Below are 24,247 nucleotides of genomic sequence, written 5' to 3'. Positions count from 1 at the left end.
GTAGAGTCATTTACTGCAAATTATAGATTGGTGCATGCATGCAACTTTAAGGAAAATGCTGGTGTACATGTGTTTCCTCATTAAATGCTCGTTTTCTCACCCAAACACGACTAGAAGTTAGATTTCAGCCTATGTTCCCTTTAAGGTGTGCTACTATTGTTATCAAAAGAAATATAAATATCTGATGACATAATTCATTTCTTACCACAAAATACACAGAAAGTCACCCTACACTGCCAAAAGAGACATGGCGGTTTGTATTTAGGATAAAAATACATTCCCTTTTGTGCAAGCTTTAAGCTTTTTCTTTATGAGACACGGATACCAGCCAAACGAAGATAAGAGCCCAGTAATGGAGAGGACCAGTGGAGGGCTACTTCTTTTCCCAGAAGGCCAAGTGTGTGTCTGAGTCCTTGTGGTGATTTGGAACTGCATCTACCATCAGGTAAAGGGCCCCTACACAAAACAATAATTGATGGCATTTTCTTCTTTGTATGTGTGCTGCAGAATGCAACACGCATAGCAAGAGGAAAAAAACGTGAAGAAATAAAAGGATTTCTCTTCGTTGTGCCACTCCCAGCTTTAGAAAATTTGTAAAGCTGGGAATGTGTCAGGTTTCATGGCTGTTGCGTGGGAACACCTACAGCAACACCATTGAATGCCCCTTTTACGCAGAGTAATCCATGAAAGGGGACAATATTTACAAGGCCACGAAAAGTCACACCTGGTGACTTTACATGGCCTTGTAAATATAGGCGGGCATACGGAGTGCATCAAAAATGTTGCAAACAGGTGGCGCAATGGCCTTGTAAATGAGGTCCACAGTCATGGAGGTTCCCATTAAATACCTTGGGTCATGTATGTGAAATCCACTCTGGGAGCGATTGGGTTGACAACCGTGTGGAGCGCCCCTTGCGAGGTAGGGTAAATACCCATAACATCATTAAATCAACCTACTTGCAGCACAAAGACTCCACATGACATTCCCAGGCAATGATGCTCTTTTCTGTCAAAGATTCCTTTAGCAGAGAAGATTTCCTGGACGAGATAGAACCTCCTCATGTCAGGTGCTTACTCTTGCAGTTTCGCTATGGGGCCCAACCCCTCCACTCTTTTACTGCAAGGTGGTCTAAAGTTTCCAGGGCTGAAGACTGGTGATGTATGGCCTGTAGCGCCCTCAAGGAAACTTTAGGACATGTACTGTTCTTTTGTACGGCCTGCATGACCAGCAGGCATTGCTAGATACTACCACTTTGTTGAGTCAGGGTATCAACGAGTATAAAGTTGCCCCATGGATACTAAGAACAGAGTCCAGAAAGCCACCGATTTATGCACTTACCCGTTACCTGATGGCCATGTAGAGGGCTAGCGCAAAAATGTGCGCCTCCTCTAGGAAGAAACCTATTGTTGCTGTAATGACATATGAATTATAGTGCACTATTACATATATCCATCTCCTGTTTTGACTCTGGATGCTCAAACTTGACCGCGTCTTCCCACTCCTTCCCTCTCACCTTCAACCTGACTGATAATTGTATTGCCTTTTTAGTCTAAAGTCAACCATTGTATATAAAGTTGTCTTGTTTAAAGGTTGCAATATTATGAGCCAGCATTATCTTTTATTTGTACTTATTTAAAATGGTATTATATTTATATTTTAATGTGTTTTATGTGCTTTTATGGCTATGGAGGCAAAATAAAGATTTTTGAACTGAACTGAACTAAACTGAAGACCAAGAGGAGGAAGTAGTGGAATCAAATACTCGAGAAGTTGTGCTTTCCACAAAAAAGCGCGAGACTCCCCACAAACATGCCTCTGGACATGCTGGGTAATTTTAACAGAAGAGTAGCCTGTAAGCTATATATTGTAGTTATTCCTAGATGCATGTTAGCAAATCAGTAGTTACTAAAAGCATTATCAAAATGAGCAGGGGCTTATTACGAGTCTGTCAGTCCATGGATCAACAGACTCAAGGGGGCGCGGTGGTCTTCCGACTGCCCTATTACAACCAGGGCGGTTCGGCCACCCTGGGACCGCCGCAACCGCCATAGATCAGAGATCCCTGGTGGTGGCTCGGTGGTCTTGAGGCTGCAATATGCTTGGCGGGACCGTCACGGTCCCGCCAAGCATGTTACAAGTTTTCACTCCACCGCAGTTTTCATGGCAGTTCCACCTACATGAAAACCGCGGTGGAGAGGAAACAAAGGGGGCCCAGAGGTATTGATGGTATCTGGACCTGGGAATGCAAGCAGGGAGGCACATCTAGTGCCCCCCGTGTGCATGCACCCCAGTACCTGCACGGCATGGACTGCAGCAGTCCATGGCGTGCAGGTACTGATTTTGACATACCCATTGCGGTGCCTATCTCATACTACCTGTAAACCATGTACATCTTTTTTAGGTTGCATTGTATTAAAAATGTCACTGTTTTGCTACTAATATTTCGTGTATACTTGGGGAAGGTGAGTCCCAGCATGGAATGGGAAAATAAGGCTTGCCTGGGTTACCACAAAAATATTTCTGAATTCTCAATCAATCAATCAATCAATCATGGAACTTATATCGCGCACTACTCACCCGTAAGGGTCTGAAGGCGCTTGGGGAAGGGGGTCTGCTACTGCTCGAACAGCCAGGTCTTGAGCTGTTTCCTGAAGGCCAGGTGGTCCTGGGTCATCCGCAGGTGGACGGGTAGGGAGTTCCAAGTCTTAGCTGCCAGGTAGGAGAATGACCTTCCTCCAGCGGTGGCTCTCTGGATGCGAGGGACGACGGCGAGGGCGAGGTTAGCGGAACGTAGCCGGCGGGTGGGCGTGTAGAAGGTGAGGCGGCTGTTGAGGTACCCTGGGCCTAGGTCGTGGAGGGACTTGTGTGCGTGGGTGAGGAGTCTGAACGTGATCCTCTTGTTGACAGGGAGCCAGTGCAGGTCTCTCAGGTGGCACGAGATGTGGCTGCGTCGGGGGACGTCCAGGATGAGTCGGGCGGAGGCGTTCTGGATACGCTGAAGTCTTTTCTGAAGCTTGGCTGTAGTACCGGCGTAGAGGGTGTTTCTGTAGTCTAGTCTGCTGGTGACGAGAGCGTGGGTGACCGTCTTCCTGGTCTCGGTCGGGATCCATCGGAAGATCTTTCGGAGCATGCGGAGGTTGTGGAAGCAAGCTGAGGAGACGGCGTTGACTTGTCTGGTCATCGATAGGGAGGAGTCCAGTATGGCGCCCAAGTTGCGTGCGTGGTCCGTCGGTTCGGGTGCGGTGCCTAGTGCCGGGGGCCACCAGGAGTCGTCCCATGCGGAGGGTGATGGTCCCAGGATGAGGACTTCTGTCTTGTCCGTGTTCAGTTTCAGGCGGCTGATGTTCATCCATTCAGCGACGTCTGTCATCCCTTCGTGCAAGCTGGCTTTGGCGGTGTCGGGGTCTCTGGAGAGGGAGAGAATTAGCTGGGTGTAATCGGCGTAGGAAATGATGTTGAGGTTGTGTTGGCGTGCGATGGCAGCGAGGGGTTTCATGTAGATGTTGAAGAGAGTGGGGCTGAGCGACGATCCTTGCGGGACGCCGCAGATGACTTCGGTGGCCTCGGAGCGGAACGGAGGGAGGCGTACTCTCTGTGTTCTGCCGGAGAGGTATGAGATGATCCATTCCAGAGCCTTCCCTTGGATGCCGGTGTCGTTGAGGCGTTGGACTAGTGTGCGGTGGCAGACAGTGTCAAATGCTGCGGAGAGGTCTAGGAGGATGAGTGCCGCTGTTTCGCCGTTGTCGAGCAGGGCTCGGATGTCGTCGGTGGCTGCGATGAGGGCGGTCTTGGTGCTGTGGTTGGCTCTGAATCCGGACTGTGATGGGTCGAGGGATCCGTTCGTCTCGAGGAAGGCTGCCAGTTGCTTGTTGACGACCTTCTCGATGACTTTGGTGGGGAAAGGAAGGAGCGAGATGGGGCGGAAGTTCTTGAGGTCGGTCGGGTCTGCTGTTGGTTTCTTCAGCAGAGCGCTGAGTTCGGCGTGCTTCCAGCTCTCCGGGAAGGTTGCTGTGTTGAAGGAGGTGTTGATGATGTCTCGGAGGTGGGGTGCGATGGTAGAGGCTGCCTTGTTGAAGACATGATGGGGGCACGGGTCGGTCGGAGATCCGGAGTGGATGGTGTTCATCATGCGTGACGTGTCTTCGGGGGTCACCTCGGTCCATGTCTGGAGGGTGGCGGCGGGGTGCGAAGGTACGACCGATGGGTGCGGGGGTGAAATGTCGAAGCTGTTGTGGATGTCGGCGATCTTGCGGTGGAAGTACGAGGCGAGGGAGTCGCAGAGGTCCTGTGAGGGAGTGATGTCGTTGTTGCCGGTGCTGGGGTTGGAGAACTCCTTGACGATGTTGAAGAGCTCCTTGCTGTCATGGGCGTTCTTGTCCAGTCGTTCCCGCAGAGATTTCTTCTTGGTGGTGCGGATGATCTGGTGATGTCTGCGAGTGGCGAGTTTGAGTGCTGTTCTGTTGTCGGCGGTCTTGTTGAGGAGCCAGGCCTTCTCGAGGGTGCGGCAGGCCTTCTTGGAGTCCTTAAGTTCGTCGGTGAACCAGGGGGCCTTCTTGCTTCTGGGCCTGGTGAGGGGGTTCTTCAGTGGGGCGAGGTCGTCGGCACAGGAGGTCAGCCACTGCGTGAGGTCGAGGGCAGCTGTGTTAGGGTCCGTGGTCCTGACAGGTGGGCTCTGGCTGAGGGAGGTGGCGAGCTGGTCGGCGGTGATCTTGCTCCAGTTTCTGTGGGGAGCCTGCTTCGGGTGATGGTGGACCGTGTTCTTTCTGAAGCTGAAATGGACGCAGCTGTGGTCGGTCCAGTGAAGTCCGGTGGAGTGGCTGAAGGTGATGTGCTTGCTGGACGAGAAGAGTGGGTCGAGCGTGTGGCCGGCGAAGTGGGTGGGGGTGTTGACCAGTTGCTGGAGTCCGAGGTTGGCGAGGTTATCCAGCAGGGCGGTGGTGTTGCGGTCATTGTTGTTCTCCAGGTGGAAGTTGAGGTCCCCGAGGAGGATGTAGTCGGCGGAGGGGAGGGCGTGAGGGCTGATGAAGTCGGCGATGTCTTCGCAGAATTGTGTGCGTGGTCCCGGGGGTCTGTAGACAAGGGTGCCTCTGAGGGTAGTCTTGGGGTCGGTGTGGATCTGGAAGTGCAGGTATTCGGCCGCGTTGAATACGTCGATGGAGTCAGTCGAGATGCGAATGGTGCTCTTGTGTACGATGGCGATGCCTCCTCCGGTCTGGTTGACGCGATCCTTCCTGATGATCTTGTAGCCGTCTGGGATGGCTATGGCGATGTCGGGGGCTGAAGAGTCGTTCATCCAGGTTTCCGTGAGGAAGGCGACGTCTGGAGATGCGGTGTCGAGGAGGTTCCAGAGTTCCACGGCGTGTCTGTGGACGGAGCGGGTGTTGAGCAGGATGCACTTGAGGTGGTTGCTGTTGTCCGTCTTGGTGGGCGTGGTGCTTGTTTGGAGGCAAGAGAAGTTGCAGGATCGGCAGGCGAAGGGTCCATGGGTGCGTCGCGGGGACGCTCGGTAGCATCCGGGGGCTCGGGCGGTTTTGAGTGCGATGAGCGTAGCGAAGTCGTAGATCCTGCGGGGGGGGCTGGCGGGCGCGGGGACCAGGGGGTCTGGCGCTGGGCGCGGTCCAGGCGCGGACGGGCGCAGACGGGCTTACCTTTGGCGCACCTTCGGCGCTCAGTCGGTGCTCCCGCTGCGCGCGTCCGCTGCGCGGTCGCTGGGGGGGCGTCATAAATAAGGAGCCGGGAGGGAGGGTCAGTGGGAGGCGGGAGCGGGGTGGCCAATGGGCAGGGAGGGGGGGCGGGACTGTAGGTGGAGGCGGGACTGGGAGGGTGCGCCTGGGGCAGCGGCGGCGGGAAAACAGCGGGAAGCAGCGGACACCAGGAGTGACCAGGTGAGCAGCGGGGGTCAGCTAGCGAGAGGAGTACAGGCAGCGGCGTGGGGAGCGGCCAGGAGGCAGCAGGCGTTACCTGGGAGCAGGAGGCAGGCAGCGGCGTCAGGTAAGTGAGGAGAAAAAATTTAATAATTAAAAAAATGCGGCGGCGGCAGTCAGGCGTCAGGCAGCGGAGGCAGGTAAGTGAAGGATGCGGCAATCAGGCGTCAGGCAGCGGAGGCAGGTAGGTCAGCAGAGCGGTGGAGGGGAGCGTCCGTCTGTGGGGGGCACAAATGTGTGTACAAAATATGCTATAAAATGCACCATGTGGCCTTTCTTTGAAAAAATATATTGTTATGGAAGAGTTATTTTCCCCCTGAACACCTCTGTAAGTGGTTAGGTTCTTTCACTTCTCTCCCCGAAATTCAATGCAGGTAACTACACCCCACCACTTCCAAAGTTCACCAGCTAGCACTGCTACTTCGACAGAATAATGTTGCTCAGTTATAATTATATTTTTGCTGCTCCATGTTTTCATATGGGTGCAGTTTTTAGGTCTTCAGTGACCCAAGCATAAACCTTTCCTAAACTAATCAATGCTCACTACAAAATGACCTCAATCAAAGGTGATCAAAGACATAAAGGTGATTTCTCATAGGTTTTGTTCAAGATAACCAAGGATGTGATTGCTTGCTAATGCTCTGTGTTGCTTTATTTTTACCCCACCACACTTCAAATTTGAGGCAACTTATTACAAGAGCAAGAGGTGTTCACTATTTACTGTTTTCACTAGGGTTCAATGTCCCCTTTGAGAGGAATAAGCAAGCTCTCAAAGTAGCAATGTTGTGCTTTTTTGAAAAAGTTCAGCCAGGTTTTTGCCTGAGAGATTCATTGGGTTAGTGTTGGTCCTGGCCCCTTCTGCAGGGTGACCCCAGATTGTTGCCTTCCTTTGCTGAATCTGTTTTTGTTGGATTTGAGGACCCCGTGGTCTATACTCCTGTTAACCAGTGATAAAATGCTTTTGCTCTCCATTCCAAACATGGTAAAATTGGGATGCATCTGATTAAATTATTTAATTTGCTTCTAAGTCCTTAGTGAATGGTACTACATGTACCAGGGCCTATACATTAAATGGTACTAAATGGACTTCAGTACTTGCTACGCCACTCACTAAAGTAGCACTGTAAGACATGTCGCAGGATGGCCACTATACCCAGTAGCACAGTTGGAAACTGCCAGTTCGACCTGGCAAAATACAACTTTACCAGACCAAAATCTTCCTTTGTTAATACTTATAAGTCACCCATAAGGTAGGTCTAAAAGGCTCATAGGGCATGGTTCATGGTATTTAAAAAGTAAGATGTGTGTACTTAAGTTTTATATGTCCTGACAGTGAAAACTCCTAAAGTCGGTTTTCACTGTAGCAAGGCTAACACTCACATAGACTAACACTGGGTTACCTTCCGACACTGAATAAGTGGTAACTTCAGTTTAGGAGCAGATAGAGAAATACTTCTTCCACTCATTTGAATTGTAGTTTAAAATCCCCTTTAATGGTAAAGTCATGCCGGCTCTGCCATTTAAGACATGGCAGGCCTGGGAAGGAAAAATCTCTCTGATGCAAAGTTAAACAACTCTCACCAGTTACATTTTGGTTTTTTTGTATTGGTTAGCAGAATAAAAGCTTGGTGGGCACCAAAATACTTCATCTGACAGGCTTTGCAGTTTTGTTGAAAGTGTTTCTACTGCACCAAAGTTTTTTCATGAGTAAACAATTTCTTACTCCTGAATATATACAATGATAAGCCACACCTAGGCATTGAGTAAGTCACAACTATTCTAGAAACGTTTTTGTGAATCTGGGCAAATTTGAGATTTTTTCAATAAAATTAGGGCTTGACAGATGACCAATGATTCCATTTTCGAAAGTTGGAGAAAATAGTAGATTTTGAACTGCAGTGTGTACAAATCAAATGTGCAATGTGTAGTATGTAAAGGTATATATTTGGATCATATTCTATCCTCTTGTATACATAAACTGGAAGCTATGTGTAAGACATTGGGGGTATTAGTTGAGGCGAGAGAGTATGCACCTCAAATAATAACCACAATTCTTACCAGGGTGAACCCTTAAAATCACTGAGTTAACATGAGCTCAACACCCTGGTACCTATGGCACAGAGCAGACAGGCTTAACTTAGAGGTAATGTGTGAAGTATTTATGCACTACTAAAACAATAACAAAGTAAAAACAAAACACACAAAAATCCCCAAAAATCTAAAACCAATTTACAAATACAGAGTGAACTTTAATAAAGCAAATGACACCAAAAAGATAAATATCAAATAAAGGAAAACAGATTGATTCATTTTTATAGTTTAACTGTGAAAATAGTGCCAAAAGGCATTAAGTGTTAACTGTGGTCATCTGGTGCGCTTGACCGATATCTAGGCACAATTCAAGACCGATTGCAATGGAGCAAGGTTTGGATAAAAAAACGATGGTGGAGACTACTCTGTTTTCACTGCTGACTTACACCTCCGACAACCCAACAGAGTAAACACCATTGTAACTTTTGTCATTTGTTGGCCCGCCATATTTAGAGTAGGCAACTAAATGACAAGTTTTCACTATCTCATCGGTATCACTGCATTAGTGACGGAGTTTTCCTCCCAATAAAATGATCCTCCAAGTGTTAAACCAGTTTGTTTATCAAAATCTTTGTCACTTCACATTTAATCTAAAAATATATTCACAGCGAGGACAGCATGCTTCCACCATTTATTTTATTTTTATTTTTATAGAACTTATAATGCGCAACAGCTACCCACAGTGGGTTTCCCGGCGCCAGGGATAGACTAAAGAAGAAAGAGAGAACACAATACCATGTCGGCACCAGTTAAAACAGCAAAAAGGCAATTAAAAAAGCAGGGTCTTCAGTTTTTTTCGGAAACCAAACAAGTTGGCTTCCAACTTGAGGGCAGTAGGCAATGTGTTCCAAAATTTGGGTCCCAGATAGGAAAAGGACCGACCACCCATTCTGACAAGTTTAAATCTTGGAACAACAAAATCGCCATTTGTCGAAGATCGTAGCAAGCGGGTAGGTTTATAGGCTTGAACAAGACTCTTTAAATATTTTGGGGCCACGCCGTGTTTGATCTTGAAGAGATAGCACAGGGCTTTAAATGGTTCTTTATTTTACATTTTCAAATGTCCTCTGATCGCCCATCCGGTTTTCAAACAGCAACACGTAGTAAACCATGCATATAAAAGGGACTCATGTATTTTCACCCAATGCATTTTGGGCCACAAAGGCCCTTTGTCAGGTGTAACTGAAAAATTGAAACAAGACATCTAAACCAGCTGCACATAGCAAACTAACAGTGCCAAAAGTATAAACAATTATATTACAACCTTTTATGATTCCCACTTCCCCCAAACTCACCTCCCCCATAGCAACATGCTTGTTTAAACAAGAAACTACTCCCGAGCTTACTAAACACATCCCCCAACCATAAGCTTCCCAAAATAACAATGCGTGAATGCGTGCAATTAACCCCATGGAGAAAGCACATCACTTCCAATCCTTTATACGAATAGAAATCAAAACTACTCACAAAACTACCCACAATCACTCAATGTCCTGTTGGAAACCGCATTTCCACGCTCATACACCAGGCTGCCGGCTGTGGTTTTAAGGTAGTTACGTGGCTTCTGTTTTTGAATAAATACGGGAGGGTTACTAGGAAGAATGGGGTTGCCAACAGGACATTGAGTGATTGTGAGTAGTTTTTAATTCTATTCGTATAAAGGATGCGACCGATGGGGGCGTACAATTAGCGCCCTCTTAAAGCATTATCTTTAGATTTTCGTGAGTTCAGGGATAGATCACCATATCGGCACTCACGCAACAATTTCAGATTCATAAATTACAACATACATGGTGTCAAGGAAAGGAGTGCTTTCTTTCATCTTTGTCTCAAGTTTTCACTATCCACCAGGTAAAACCTGGTGGTAAGAGGCAGTGAAAACTGCAACATTACCCTACACCATAGGTGGGAGAAAACTCCCATGGCAATTGGGTCATTGTTTTTCTTATTTCAGAAACAAAATCACATATGGGGATGTTGAATTTGGGAATAAAAAATAAATATTGAAAGTTTGCGTATGGATCTGCCAGGTTGACAGAGCCATCTGTCAAACTTTCAATGCAATGACTGAAAGCGCTGTAACGACAGTTTCTGCCAATGTGAGAAATGTCCGCTGGGTCATTGGACAGTTCTACATTTGGGGCCAGATACTTCCTCAGGGTGACTGACTACTTTACTCCATCACTTTGACAAAGTAAATCCAGTCTGCCAAACTCTTAATAGGGTCGATAGTTTCTGAACTGGAAGTCAAAAATCCTCAGCCAGGCAAGGCAGCAGGCTGTGGCTAAAGAAAGCACCACATCATCAGATAACCTTTGGCCGAGGTCTCGGTAAAGCAATTGACTTTTGGCGGCACTCCGAATGGGATTGAGAAGGTCTCTGGCTGGCTGAATACTTTACATGCAAACGGCCGGTGAAGATTTCTACCTTCAGTCTTGGTATGTGAAATATACCTCAGAAATCATCAGAAGGGCAAGACTGCAGACTGTGGTTGAAGACGGCTTCAGGAGGCCAGATACTTTTGCTTTCAAGGTCCAGCTGAATCAGATTTGCTGCAGTGGAGAAGCTCTGAGCAGGAGCAACAGGGATCTTTGGACCAGTGATAACACACCTTCATCAGATCGGTTTGATAGGTTCGTCTTGGTCCTCCGAGGACTTTGAAGCCAATAAGTGTATAAGACCCAAGTTTCAGGAAAGGGTAGGAGTAAACTTTGAGAGCAGCCAAGGGTCCAAGACTCTGAACACAGCACTTAGGGGTCAAGACTCACTCCAGCAGAGGCCAGCAGCAGAGTCCATAACTAATCCACTTGGAACTAGTCACTGGCAAAAAAAGAACTCTGGTTTTAGCTTCTTGTGTCTCTGTAGCTTCAACAGGAGGCTAGCCATATGAACCTTGAAGTCCAATTATTTGTCCTGGTACAGGAGGAAGAGCAGGTCCAGTCTCACAGCTCTTCTCAGGTCACTGACAGCAGGTTCAGTCCTCTTCTGTTTATCCACAGGTCCAGAAAGGAGGGTACTGTGTGTGCCACATGTATGTCTGGTGCCAGCCTGTGAGTGGGGGCAACTCCTGGCCACTCCCTAACCAATGGGATAAATGTTCCATAAGTAACCCCACCCAGTTTTGCAGCATTTCCTGTGTGCCCTACTGCTAACAAGCAAATAGTGCTCCTGTATACCTAAAACCAAGATTCCTGGGCACAGTCCAAATGATCAGTCTGCCAGTGGAAAAGACCACTTCCCCACACCAAAGGCAGTTTCAGGTCTGGCAGCAAGTTCACACCTTATCAAAGGAGCTTTTCATCTTCTGGATGACAGTCGCAGGTAATCCGAATGGGCATCTAGAGGCTTTTGGCAGGGAAAGGGTAACTTTTCTAAAAGTGTATTTTCCAAAATATATTTGTTACAAATCCAACTTCACCAATGTTTTGGACTTGTAATAAATATTTCAAAAAGTCCAAACATTAATTTTGTAGTTGTTATCTAGCCGCAGATGACACTACTACGTTTAATATTGTATCTTAGTGCTTTGTTATGGCATAGTCAATCTGGTTACACTGAAAGTTGATTTTAGGGCCTTTTCAGTGCTAGAACATGTTTTACATTAGTCTTCTATATATCCTACTTTTAAAAACCATGCACCCTGAATTATGGGAAGGAAGGTCTACACGGGGGTGACTTTATCATTTTTATTTATTTTGTTTAATGAGAGTTTTATATAGCGCAAACAAGAACGTTGAGGGTAACAGGGCTCTGTAAAAGAATAGCAATAGAAGATAAGTTACAAAACGGAAGGCAATGTACCAAAGTACAATATAAGTTACATACGCAAGTGGTGAGAAAACAAAACAAATATGGGCACATACTGATATGGAAAGAATCCTTCAGGTAATGGAACGGTGTGTAGATTTTCAGGAAAGCACAGGAGAATTGACTCAGAACAGAGTTGTATGAGCAAGGGTGTGGCAAAAGCAGCAATTTGCTGGTAAAACCTGCACAGGCAGGTTATGCATGGCAGTCCTGTAAGTCATGTTGGTGTTTGCATTGTAACTACAGCGGGTAGCACACCTGCTGCAGCAAAACTTACAGGCCCTTTGTTCACCACATACTAGAGTTTTATGGGTAAGTTAGATGTTTCAATTAGGGATATGTCAATTCATCATGTTGAAAGGCAGAGCTGAGTCACTTTACCTTTGGGTAGCAGGGGTAAAGTGCACAGAGTTCTACAGCCAGCAAAAACAGTCAAGGCAATAATCTGTGAGTACACCAAGGAAAGATGGTAATTTCCAACACTGTACACCTCACAACCTGCTCAATTGATGGTTTCTAATGCAATGACTGATTGATAGTACCGTAAGTTTATTATTTATTATTTATTTATTAAGATGTTTTATATAGCGCTGGCCAGACCTGAGGGTATCGGAGCGTTGTACAACAGATTTAAATCAGAAATCACATAAAAAGGCATGGGTAAACATAAATGTTCAGAAGACACAGTGTGCTGAGCGTCATTGAGGTGGGGAAGTCCTGAGGTAGCCTCGATGAGTGCAGGGAGTCTTGGGCTAAACCTCATTCCGGGAGGAGGGAACGAGGAGGGGGTTGGGGAGAGGGGAAGGGGTAGGTAGAGGTGGAACATTGTCAAGGGGCTGTAATGTGCAGCAAGAGGTAGGTTGTGGTCGAACATTGTCAAGTGGCTGCAGAGTGCAGGAAGAGGTGGGTTGTAGTGGAACATTGTCAAGGAGCTGCAGAGTGCAGGCTTGTGTGTTTCTGCAGCGGCTCTCGGTTCGGGAAGCCATGGTTGATGTAGAGGTCTTTTAGGAGTCTTTTGAATTTTATAAAAGAAGGGATAGTCCTGATATCGGCTGGGATGGAGTTCCAGATTTTTGGTGCGTTTCCAGCGAATGATCGTGAGCAGTTTTTTGTTTGTGTGTTTTCATGGGGATGAGTAGCAGGGCGTTGGAGCTCCTGAGGTTTCTTGTCTGGTCGGCTTTCTTGAGTTTGGAGCCCAGATATTACGGTTTCCCTGTGTGTAAGGCTTTGTGCGTGAGGCAGGCAGTTCTAAAGCTGGCACGCATTTCGACTGAGACCCATTTTAGTTCTCTGAGTGCGGGTGATAGATGGTCATATTTCTTAACTCCGGTGACCATTCTGGCAGCTGCATTGCGAGTTGTTTTGAGGGGAGCTAGGTGGGATCGAGCTGTACCGGTGAGGACTGCATTCCCATAGTCGAGTCTAGATAGTACCAGTGATTGGGTGGCTTGTTTGAGGTGCTTGGGCGGGATGAAGGGCTTAATTTTGTTTAGGAGCTTCAGATTGAGGAAGGCACTCTTCACAGAGATCTTAATGTGTTTGGTCATGTTCAGTTTTGGGTCTAGGGTGATTCCTAGAGATTTTACAGAGTTCGCCAGGGTGAGGTTACCGTTGAGAGCATCGATTGTTTTTAGCCACTCTACGATTTGAGGGTTTTCTTCTTTGTTGGAGATGAGGAGGATTTCGGTTTTGTCTTAATTGAGTTTAAGGTGGTTTGTTGACAGCCAGTGTTGAACTTCTCTCAGAGTGTTGTTGAGTCTTAGAATGTCATCAATGGAGGATTTTTCCAGGTAGATCTGGGTGTCATCTGCATATATATATGAATGAATGAATGAAAAAGCATTTATAAAGCGCCTGGTTACCCAAAGGCATCCCTACTCACTCGTAATGCAGGTTGAAAGGGATGTTGGCTTTTTTTAGTAGGGTGGTGAGGGGCTCCATGCATATGTTGAACAGTTGAGGGGAGAGCACTGAGCCTTGGGGGACCCCTCTGCAGACGGGGTGTGGGTCAGATGTAAAGGTTTTGATTTTTACCCTTTGGGAGCGGTTGTGCAAGCAGGAGGAGAACCACTGTAGGACCACCTCGTCCGCACCTACTCTGCCTTGGAGAGCCTTGATGAGTAGATTGTGATCGAACGTGTCAAAGGCTACCAATAGGTCCAGGAGGATGAGTAGGCAGCATTGGTCAGTATCTAGAGACTTGTGTATGTCATCCACGATGTTAAGGATCGCGGTCTCGGTGCTACAGCCTTTTCTGAAGCCCGATTGGTGGGGATCTAGCAGGTTGATACTGTCCATGTGCTGGGTCAGTTGTAGGAGAACGTACTTTTCAAGGATTTTGGATAGAAAGGGGAGATTGGAAACAGGTATGAAGTTGTTCAGATCGTTGGTGTCTAGGCCTGGCTTTTTCAATAGTGGTGTGACTTGGCCGACTTTGAGGCAGTCAGGTATGATGCCGGTTTTCAAGGAGCTGTTTATTAGTTCGCACCAGAGTGGGGCAAGGGAGAGTTTCAAATTCTTGGTCAATTGGGTGGGTACAGGATCGAGAACATGGGACGCGGGCTTGGAGGAGTAGATCAGTTTAACAATCTCAGCTTCAAGTACGGGGTTGAAGGATTTCCAGGTTTTCGTGGGGAGCTTGCGTGTGTTGGTTTCGATTGTTGGGGTTGGGTTTTTGCAGGAGGGATTGAGGTTGGTATCTAGTGATAGCTCAATCTTGGTGATTTTGTCGTTGAAGAAGTTGGCAAAGTTATCACACAGGTCTTTGGAGGCCTGGACTGGGATTGCAGAGGACTTGGAAGTATGTTGCCTGATGATGTTAAAGAGTTCTTTGGCTCTGTTTTTTGCGTTGTCCAGAGCGGTGCAGAAAAAGGTGGTTTTTTTCGTTGTTGATGTGCTTTTTGTATTTCCTTCGGGCTGCTTTGAGTTGCTCGCGAAGGCTTGTAGAGGGATTGTTCCTCCATAGACGTTCTGTAGCTCTATGTTGTCTCCTTTCAGCGTTAATGTCCGTGTTGAACCTGGATCTGGAAGGAATGTTCCAGGTTTTTTTTTAGTTTCAGGCGTGCAAGTTGGTCTAGGATGGACGTCATAGTTATGTTGTAGTGAGACGTGAGTTCTGTTGTGGAGAGACCGTCTGGGGAGATGGGCAGGAGCTTGCTTATCTTTTCTTCTAGGTCGACCATGTTGATTTGTTTTAGGTTTCACGTCCATGTGGGGGGGTCTTGGATGGGAGTTTGGTACTTGATCGGTTGCGTGATGTGGAATAGGATTAGGTGGTGGTCTGACCGGTCAACCGGTAAGATGTGATCAATTGTGATTGTGTCGCATTGGGCAATGATGGCATCCAGGATTGCTCCTTTGTTATGGGTTTCTTCTGAGCAGTGCTGGGTAAGGTTTTTGCTGTGTAATAGCTCATTCAGGTTTTGTATTAGTGAGCTGCTTTTTACGTTCCAGTGAAGGTTGAGATCGCCCAGAATTAGGTTGTCGGTGTCTCGGAGTGATCAGTGAGCAACCAGGTCTGACAGGTGTTCCGTGAATGTGGTGGTGTTGCCTGGGGGATGGTATAGGAGATAGCAGTGTAGTGTCTTGTTGTCGCTTCTGTTAATGTTAGCGGTTAGGCATTCAAAGGCGTTATAGTTGAAGGTATCAATTTCGGTCACAGACATGTTGTTGTTGTGAATGATGGCTAAACCCCCGCCTCTTTTGTCTTTTCAGTCTTTATTAATGATTGTAAAGCCTGGGGGTACGAGATTATCCATGATTGGAGGCAAGCAGTTGTTTAGCCAGGTCTCGGTGATGAAGGCTATGTCTATGCTATGGGTGAGGATGGATTCTGCTAGCTCTATGGCACGTTTGGAGGCTGATGTGCAGTTTATGAACATGCAGTTGTTAGGGGGAGTCCCTTTTTTAGGTTTCTTTCTTAGGGGAGCCATGGGGATGTTGGTGAGGGAGGCAGGGGGTCTAGGGGGTTTCGGAATGGAGTGATCTCTTCTGAATCCAGTGATCACCTAGCCTTGGGGAGCCTTTGGTGTGTGGGGTTGGAGACGGTGGGAGTACAGTAAGGATTTTTGGAGGGCTTGCGAAGTGTAGCGAGGTTGGTTAGGATTTCGTTAAAGCCCTCTATTATAGCGGCTAATTGGCTTTCAAGCAGGGAGAGACATTGCCCCGTCTCTTCCGGGGTGGGGGTGGGTGGGTTCTGGGCGGGGTCCTCCCGAAAGGGAGGAGAAGGCCTGATGATGTTGTGCTGTCGTCTAAACGTTATTGTGTTGTCCGTGATGGATTTGAGATGGATCGTGGGGTGAGGGGGGTCATGTTGTGTCAACTGCATTCTTTTGCAGGTGGGTATAGGAAGGAGGTTGGAAGTCTTAGACTGTGTATTGTGATTGATCGGTGTTAGTTGGAGGAGGTTGTGAGAGGGGGCTGATCGAGGGGATGATTCAACGGGGGAGCCATGTTCTTAGAGCCAGAGGTGTGGGCGGTGTCTCGTGGAGGGTAGCAGGAGTTTATGGTAGAGGGCAGAGAAATGGTGTGTGTGTTCAGCTGGGGGGTCTAGTTGTCCAGGTAGAAGGGGTGGGTTGGGCGGGGGAGATGTGTGTGAGAGGAGGCAGTCCGAAGTGAGGGGAAGAGGGAGTCAAATGCCTCAAGGTTGTCATTGTTAGCTTGGATCAGGACTGTGCCGTTGGAGTAGATGGTCACAGAGGTGTTCCCGCTCCACGTCATGCGGTTAGGGATAGAGAATGATAGTTTGCAGCTATGGGGAGTATTGGTGGTTTTAGTGATGTGGAGTTATGATCTGAGAATGGAATTCTATTTTTCAGGTATTTCCGTGTGAAAATTGAGATCCATTTTTACTTGGCCTTTGGAGGAGCAGTGATATATGTCAGCAAATAGTGATTCTGGGTATTGTCGGATCAGTTTATGTTTGAGGTTTTTTTTCGCTTTGGGTGAGAGGTTGGGGGGGAAACTAATCGAGAAGGAGTTCGGGCCATGCGGTTTTAAGTAGTTCAGTGTGAGGGGGTTGGTGTGGGTTAGTGTGATAGAAGGCATATTGTCTAAGTGGAAGTGGGGCTGGTTCCTTCAAGACTAGGTGTGTTAAGGTACCACAGGGGTCGGGGTGGGTTGTAGTGGTGGATGAGACTGGCAGCGTGGTCAAGCTGCTTTTTTAGGGGTAGGTTAGTTTCTTAGTGGGGAGTGTTACTATCCTGAATAAGGTGACAGAGGTTGTAAGTAGCTATCTAGCCTTGTGTGAAATGGATATTTGTGACTTCCTCTAAAAGGGACAGCTTTCTGGTTGTCAGTGTTAGTAGTTTACCCGGCTCCTGTTTGTTGATTTATTGCATGTTTACTTCTTATCCACAGCTTGCGAAGACCCATGGGAACATTTTCACAGTGTGGCTGGGGCATACACCAGTGGTGGTGCTGAATGGATGCCAGACTGTAAGAGATGGTCTAATCTCTCACTCTGAGGAGCTCTCTGGACGCCCTACAACTCCATTGTTTGAGGAAATTGCAAAAGGCAAGGGTAGGTGACTCTTGCTCCACAATGGCACAGATATAGAGCAAACAGTAACTTGTTTGTGTAGCTATTTTTACTGTAGTTCTACTATTTATAAGTGTTATAAATAGCAGGCTTTACTAATATGCATTATGCAATGTAGTAATATTCAATTTACCAACCTTGGAAGAATGGGAGAATGAGTCCCTTGCCAAGGATTGAATATGTGATCTGCCAGTGTCATCATATTTCAGTGTCAAGCTTTTTACCCACTGAACCGCCCTTCTAGCTCTGAGCCCATCAGATGGCAAAGAGGTGAGTCGAGAAGAAGGGCCCTATCACTGGGAAATGAATGGATGGATTGCCTGAACGTTTCTCATCTATCTACAACCATACCATTCTGCTTTCAGGAATGGTAACTCAGTGCCTGGTACAACAGTAATTCACCTTTTTCATATCTTAGGTGTGTGCTTTGTAAATCTTTACAATTGTAAGACTGATTCACAGAGCCAAGTAACACAGACCTTTCCATGAGAAGGTTTGACTTACACCTTGCTTATTTTTACAGATGGAAAAGTTCAAAGCGAATTGTGCACATAGCGAATGAGTGGATGGAACAGCTGTAGGGACAGGCTGAAGAGCACTGTCATCACAGTGAAGAACTCGGGCAACATATGTACATGGTGCACTAGTCACACAATGCAATGCTGCTGGCACACCTCTGCCTCTAGGATACCTTGTGCGTGCTCTTCCTTCCCCAGGAGTAAACAGACCTTTGCTATATCTGTCTAGGCTTCTGAAGTGTGAGCAATTGACTGATAGGATTAGCAGTGGTGGTACACAAAGAGCCTCTGAAAACTGAGCTAGAAGCAGAAAACAAACAAAGCTAAGAAGTGGTCATAGTCATACAGGTAAAACAATAGGACTCTAAGTGCTAGAATTGGGTACATGATACAAGACTGAGTGGTTCTTATGCTACAGATAAAAGGGCTCTTGGATGTGAAAGGATAAAAAATGGATGGGGACCCTTTAAGGCAGCTGCATGAGCGGTGTGAGTGGCAGCAAGAGGCGATGATGTTAGGAGAGTAGATGTAACCTATCGGCCAGAGTCATTAACTGTGGAATATGGGAGCCAGATTCAGGTCCCTGCATCGGCTCACCATCCTGTGATTCTAGACAAATCACTTAATCTTCCATGCCTAAAAAAGCCTGACTTTTTATAATGGTAACCTGGTGCTCATATAAAGCACTCTAATGCCTTTGGGCCAAGTTCACACTGTGTAAAACTCCAAATAAAAATACTTATGACTCAAAATGATAGTTGCTGAAGAATCAGTCTCTCTTGTACCCTTTTAAGTAGAGCACCTTCACAAGTATAACATTGTAAAAGAAGGTAAAAGCATTCTTCAGCCACACCTAAAAATAAAGTGGGGTACTTGACAACAAAGACAGTTTTATATATTTAAATCCTTAGGAATTGTACTTTCTTCTGGACACAACTGGAAGCAGCAGAGACGCTTTGGACTGATGACCCTAAGGAATCTTGGACTTGGGAAGAAAAGTCTAGAAGCGCGGATCCAGGAGGAGGCTCAGAGCTTGGTGGAGTATTTTGCAATGAAGAAAGGTAAATGACATTACGGGACCACTTTTATGATAATAAAACATTTGGGGTCATATTTGAAAGTTAGAGGCACACTCCTTTACAGCTACTGTAAAATAATTGACACATAGAGCTGTGCACCATTGCATTTTTTGGACTTTCCAGACTGGTTAATATCAATGGATGTTCTCAAACCAAATGTAATGAAGGGTACTTAATGGCATTAAGGGGTGGATGACAGGTTGAGGTAAGTGGAGAAAGAAAGCAGCAGAAGGAAGAGGGAAATAGCAGGAGAATAGTCAGCAAGATCACCTTGCTTCAGAGGTTGCCAAATCCTGACTAGCAAGTGCGGAATTTGCCGCTTACATATACAGATAGCCATTTCAACACAAATACTTATTGGGCTAGGGAAGTATCAGTCAGGCATCGAATATAAACTATGCAAAGAGTTTCAACATTCCACCTGCTCAAATAGACTCTGTGCATGGTGCCTGCCCTGCAGTAGGGACATTGTCACCTTGCCAACTGATCTGCCAAGGTCCATTGCTAACTCCACCTTCAGTGGCATATGCACCACCATGTTGGAGTGAGGCTAGTTGAGGAGAGCCACTGAAGGGATGGCAACAATGAGTAGTGTGACCTTCAAATGTTTGGAAATACCGCCAGCATATTAGATAAGCAACATATGATAGCACCCATAGTATAACTCAACACTAGGAATAAATTTCCAGTATCTGTATAAGGTGGTGTTACTTCTACCTATGCACAGCAACAATAGTTGCATATTGCCCAATTATGCCCATCTCAAAGTATTTGTTCCTATGACAAAGACAGCCTCTCTGATGGAGAAACCTACATTAACAACTATCCAGTCTTCTCAGAACACAGACTCTTTTATGTTGGTGCATAGAGATTGAGTAACCATGAATAAAGGAAACGTCCAACTTAGCATCAGGTTCATGTCTTTATCTTGTGTATCTACTTCATGTTGAAACAGCAAAAACACTTAAACTTGTCTATTTATCATGAGGATTTATTGTGTCAAGAATAAGAATAAGTTTTGCATACAATACCTAGACTAATATTGATAGTTAATTTTTAATTATTTTCATTTCCAACATCAAAAACCCCTTTTTAAGGAAATTATCTAAAGCTAAAATAAAGTAAACCATTAAAAGGGAGAGTGTCTATGTGAGGAGTAATCTCAGCCTCTAAGTGTTTAATAAATTCCAGATTTCCTGATGCCTAAAACCTACCCAAATTTGGTGGTCCTGGATTCTCCCACTGGAGGTGAGTGACCATTTACGGGTTCACCCCTCTCCGCCCTCTTCGTAGCACTGCACATAGAGGGCACGACACTAACAATAGGTATGTATGGTTTCCCTAGGCTGTCCCTTTGGCTCTTTGGTCCTAAGGAAGACCAGCTAAGATGTTTTACCATTAACACTCAATTGGAGGGCCAAAACGTCAGCGTAAATATTCTATGTCCTATGTCTGCTATCCTACAAGTATAGAAAATAAATAATATATAAGGAAACCTTGAACTTCATAAGTGTGGACATTGACTGTATGTGTTCTCATGTCTGTTTATGTGAACACTGAATTTTCAATTTGTCATGTGATATATGGCAGTTTAATTCACGTATTGTATGTATTCTGTTTGTTGTGGACAGCCTAACAATACATGTCATTGATGAACTGCTCTCTTTGTGTCGTGTTATATGAACAATAGGAAATAAAAAGTTCAGAGGCTTGTAAGAAATTATATAAGCTCTCCTAATCTGCCTGTTAGGGATCAGCCCTTGACCCTTAATATTCACGCTCAGTAAAGAGCATTTTTTCACAATTCGTGTCAGAATTGTGACGCCTGACAGAACCACTTCCATTTACCCAATCAGCAGACTGCAGAATGTCTTCCAACTTTCCTCTCATCTAAAAAGCTTTTGGAGCCATTGCCCTTTTACTGACTGTGCTCTTAACATGACCACATCAACACCTGTTTCTCTCATAACATCAAATCCAAATTGCATATGTGGAAACCAAACTGGTCTACAAGTTTGAGCATATTGAATTATCAGCTGATCTGCCCCATGCAGTTTAGCATCCCTTACTTTTACATAATATTGCGTCACACACCTCATCACCAAAACAGCTTAGCTTGTTTAAGAAACACTAAGGCCTGATTTATGGGGGTTTGGCGTAGGGCAGTGCTGCAAGTCACCTTGCTGTGCTGCCTTACGTCAAAGTGAAAGGGCAAGAATGCACCAAATGTATCTAATACAGTGCATTCCTGTCCTCTCTCCCTGGGCTGCCGCCGTTTCAGCAGCCTAGCACCAATGGAGGCACCTTTGCAACATGTGTAAGGGTGTCTGTGTTGTTGGCAGCATTGTTTAAATGCAGAAAAGGGGCACCTTCCTACACAGAAACAATCCATTGAGGAGTGTTCCTCTTTCTCTGTGTGCTGCAGAGTGCAGCACTCATAGAAAGAGGCATAAATGAGAAGAAATATAGTTATTTCTCCTTGTTACCCCTCACCACGGGAGGTGTAAGGTTTTGGCGCATCCTCAGGTTTACATGGTATTGTAACTCTGGGGAACTGTCAAAATCCATGGGTGTTGCGTGGGAACTAACATTTCAAAATTTTGAATATTTGGACTTCATCAACTTCTTTGTCATCACATTTGTCACCATCAACATATCATCTAGCAACCATGCATTGCTTTAATTACAGATGTATCTGAGTTCACCTTAAAATAACCGAAAGCCTTCTTGCAAACCTCAGTCAAAAGAATTAATGACCTCTATGGGAAAGACACTCACGGGAATGAAACTCAATTCTAAACTCCAAAACACCATTTGTTCCACACAAACCTGCACTTTTCACTGTAGCCCATGCTTCCTTGACCAAATATGAAGCTAGTTAGAAAGTTCTCAGAGTCTACTCACTTTTAAATTAAATTATTCTAACTTTAAAAATATATAAATGCATTTAATTTATTGTTTAAAAAAATATACATAAATAAAACATAATTATTATTGAATTTTGAAATATGGTAATAGCCCTTTGAATAATAAAACATTAGTATAACTTTATATTTATTATTAAAATTAATCTAAACTATGTCTATACATAATGTTAAATAAGTAGTACTGTACAAAAAATTTATAAACATTTTATATTTTAAGTGGGATTTTTTTTATTAGATTGAAATCATTGAAATAATTTTAGTTTAATTTACTTTATTAATGACAATTAAAAATGAAGCTAATACTTTTGCAGCTATTCTACATTTTATTCTATTTTATATTATTGTACATTAAAATATGTATACTATTTTTTTTTTTTTCAATTTGAATACAATTTTAAACTTTTTCCTTTTTACATTACCATGGGGAAATCTCCATACCAGTAGTGTTGATGTCCATTTGCATATGAAAAGTTATAATTACTAACATTAAACTCAATCTACATTCCACCCCTGGATTTATGGGGTGGGGACATATAGGTCTACACTTTTGAGGAACTTTACACAAATAGTGAAGAGCCAAAATTAGTAAATTTACTCAAAAGTGTAAGAGTACACTTCAACATGTAAATGTTCTCTCATGTAACCTTACTTTTATGAATAGCCCCTACGCTATCTTCCACAAAACCTACCAATTGCACACTAAACAAACTTGCCGGCTAGGCTCCCTTTAAGCTGTATACCTGCGCGAGCGCACTCGCTGTCATTTCTTACTGCACACAGAGCCAGCAGAGGCATGCAGGGCAAAAGTGTCTCCTGTCACAAACATTACACAGAAGGCTGTTCATAAACTACATTGCAAACTAATACAGAGTAGATATGAAGGATCATCCTTTTTTGCCTAGAGGATTAGACGTGATTGTGTTATTGTTATTCTGCCTTCCAGTCTCTGTGCCTGTTGTGTGGATATTGCTTGTTCTGATTTGAGCCATAAAATGCTACTAATGTTTCTCTCTTGCAGCCCCACCTATTCCTCAAGTCTGTTCTTCTGCATGTTTATGTTGCTCCATCAAGGTCTTGATGACCCCAGGGCATTCTGTATAAATGGAGCCCTAACCAAATCTAGTTAGGGATGGACAAAACCTAGCTCGTTAAGTAATTCATGTTTACATAAATTCAATGAATGATTTATTCCGACATTAAATCTATGGTTTGTGGATCCTCTCACTGGGTGCACGGTGTTTAAGCACTAGAAACAAATTTCAGTCTGCTTTGCATTTCTCCCTTTACCCGTTTTTTTCTTAAAACACTAGCTTCCAACTAACATACCATATATATATATATATATTATCTACTGGCGGTCGCCAGTAGATAGTTATAGTTATGACCGTGTTTCCATAGGAAATCCGCAACATTCTATTTGGAATAACTTTGGCGCCGGTTGACGAATCCTCGCGAAATTTTCAAAATAGGTGGGGTGCTCCGCTCCGCTCCTACCCTGAAAGTCTCGGGGGGATTCGTCAAGCGGGGGCTGAGAAAAAAGGGGGTCCCAAAATGCGTTTTCCCCATGCAATTTTCCATAGGGACCTTTAGTCCAAGGTACAGCCCGAACGGCTGAACAGAATTACTTGAAATTTGGCAGAGAGGTAGTCCTCAGGTCAGGGAAGTGCCTTTTGCAGGTCTGGTGTCAATCTGTTCAGTAGTTCCTGAGAAAATCAAAAGTAAAATCATATTTATGTGGGCGGAGCCTAACCACACATTTCATCCTGAGAGCTGATTGGCTGTCAGCACTTCATCCAAGAAGTGTTGGCATCCATCTTGGGACCAATATACATGATAGCACCTCATTAAAAAGCATTGCAGTTTATAGAAGGTTTTAAGACTTTAGTTACATTATAAATCATTTGTTGATGGTTCCATAATCATTTTAGGAATTGTGGTATGTTCTAAGGTGATTTCACCATGTGAAAAAGCCTTCTGCTGGGATATCATGAGTGAGAGAAAAATATTTTCTCATGCTTTTCCCACAGAGGTTTGGAAGGTGATCTATAAGCTAAACTGTGAGCTTATTTTCTGTAAATTCACATTATCTTTCTCAGTCATGTGAGAATGAAGTCTGACATTCTCAGTAAAACATGTACATCCAACAAGGGCAGAGACTGTCAGTTGATTCCTTTGTGTTCTACTGCAGCTTCCCAGAGTGTTCCAAAGAACAACTAGAGCGCTAACAGTCCTACTTATGATAAACATATGGCACACCTGAAGCCATCTTGCTTGGATTAAAGTGGTAACTCTTAAAACATTTAATTTAAAAAGGAACAACATGAGGGGGTTCATTGTTCTATAAAAAGTATGATTAGTGCT

The 24,247-nt window shown here is 45.0% G+C and overlaps 1 protein-coding gene across 3 annotated transcripts in view; it reads left to right on the top strand.

The window, feature by feature from the left end:
• Positions 1–24,247, top strand: part of LOC146786130 (cytochrome P450 2J2-like) — a 115,911-nt gene that overhangs the window by 5,366 nt on the left and 86,298 nt on the right. For all 3 annotated transcript variants that reach the window (XM_085635633.1, XM_085635632.1, XM_085635634.1), the window contains exons 2-3: positions 17,182–17,344; positions 18,792–18,941. In XM_085635633.1, the coding sequence (XP_085491759.1) occupies positions 17,182–17,344; positions 18,792–18,941 (313 nt within the window). The remainder of the gene's footprint in view (positions 1–17,181; positions 17,345–18,791; positions 18,942–24,247) is intronic.

Source organism: Triturus cristatus, chromosome 11, assembly GCF_964204655.1.
Source record: "Triturus cristatus chromosome 11, aTriCri1.1, whole genome shotgun sequence".
Classification (NCBI taxonomy): Eukaryota; Metazoa; Chordata; class Amphibia; order Caudata; family Salamandridae; genus Triturus; species Triturus cristatus.
The sequence above is the reverse complement of the archived record's forward strand: the minus strand, read 5'-3'. Positions and strand labels throughout refer to the sequence as shown.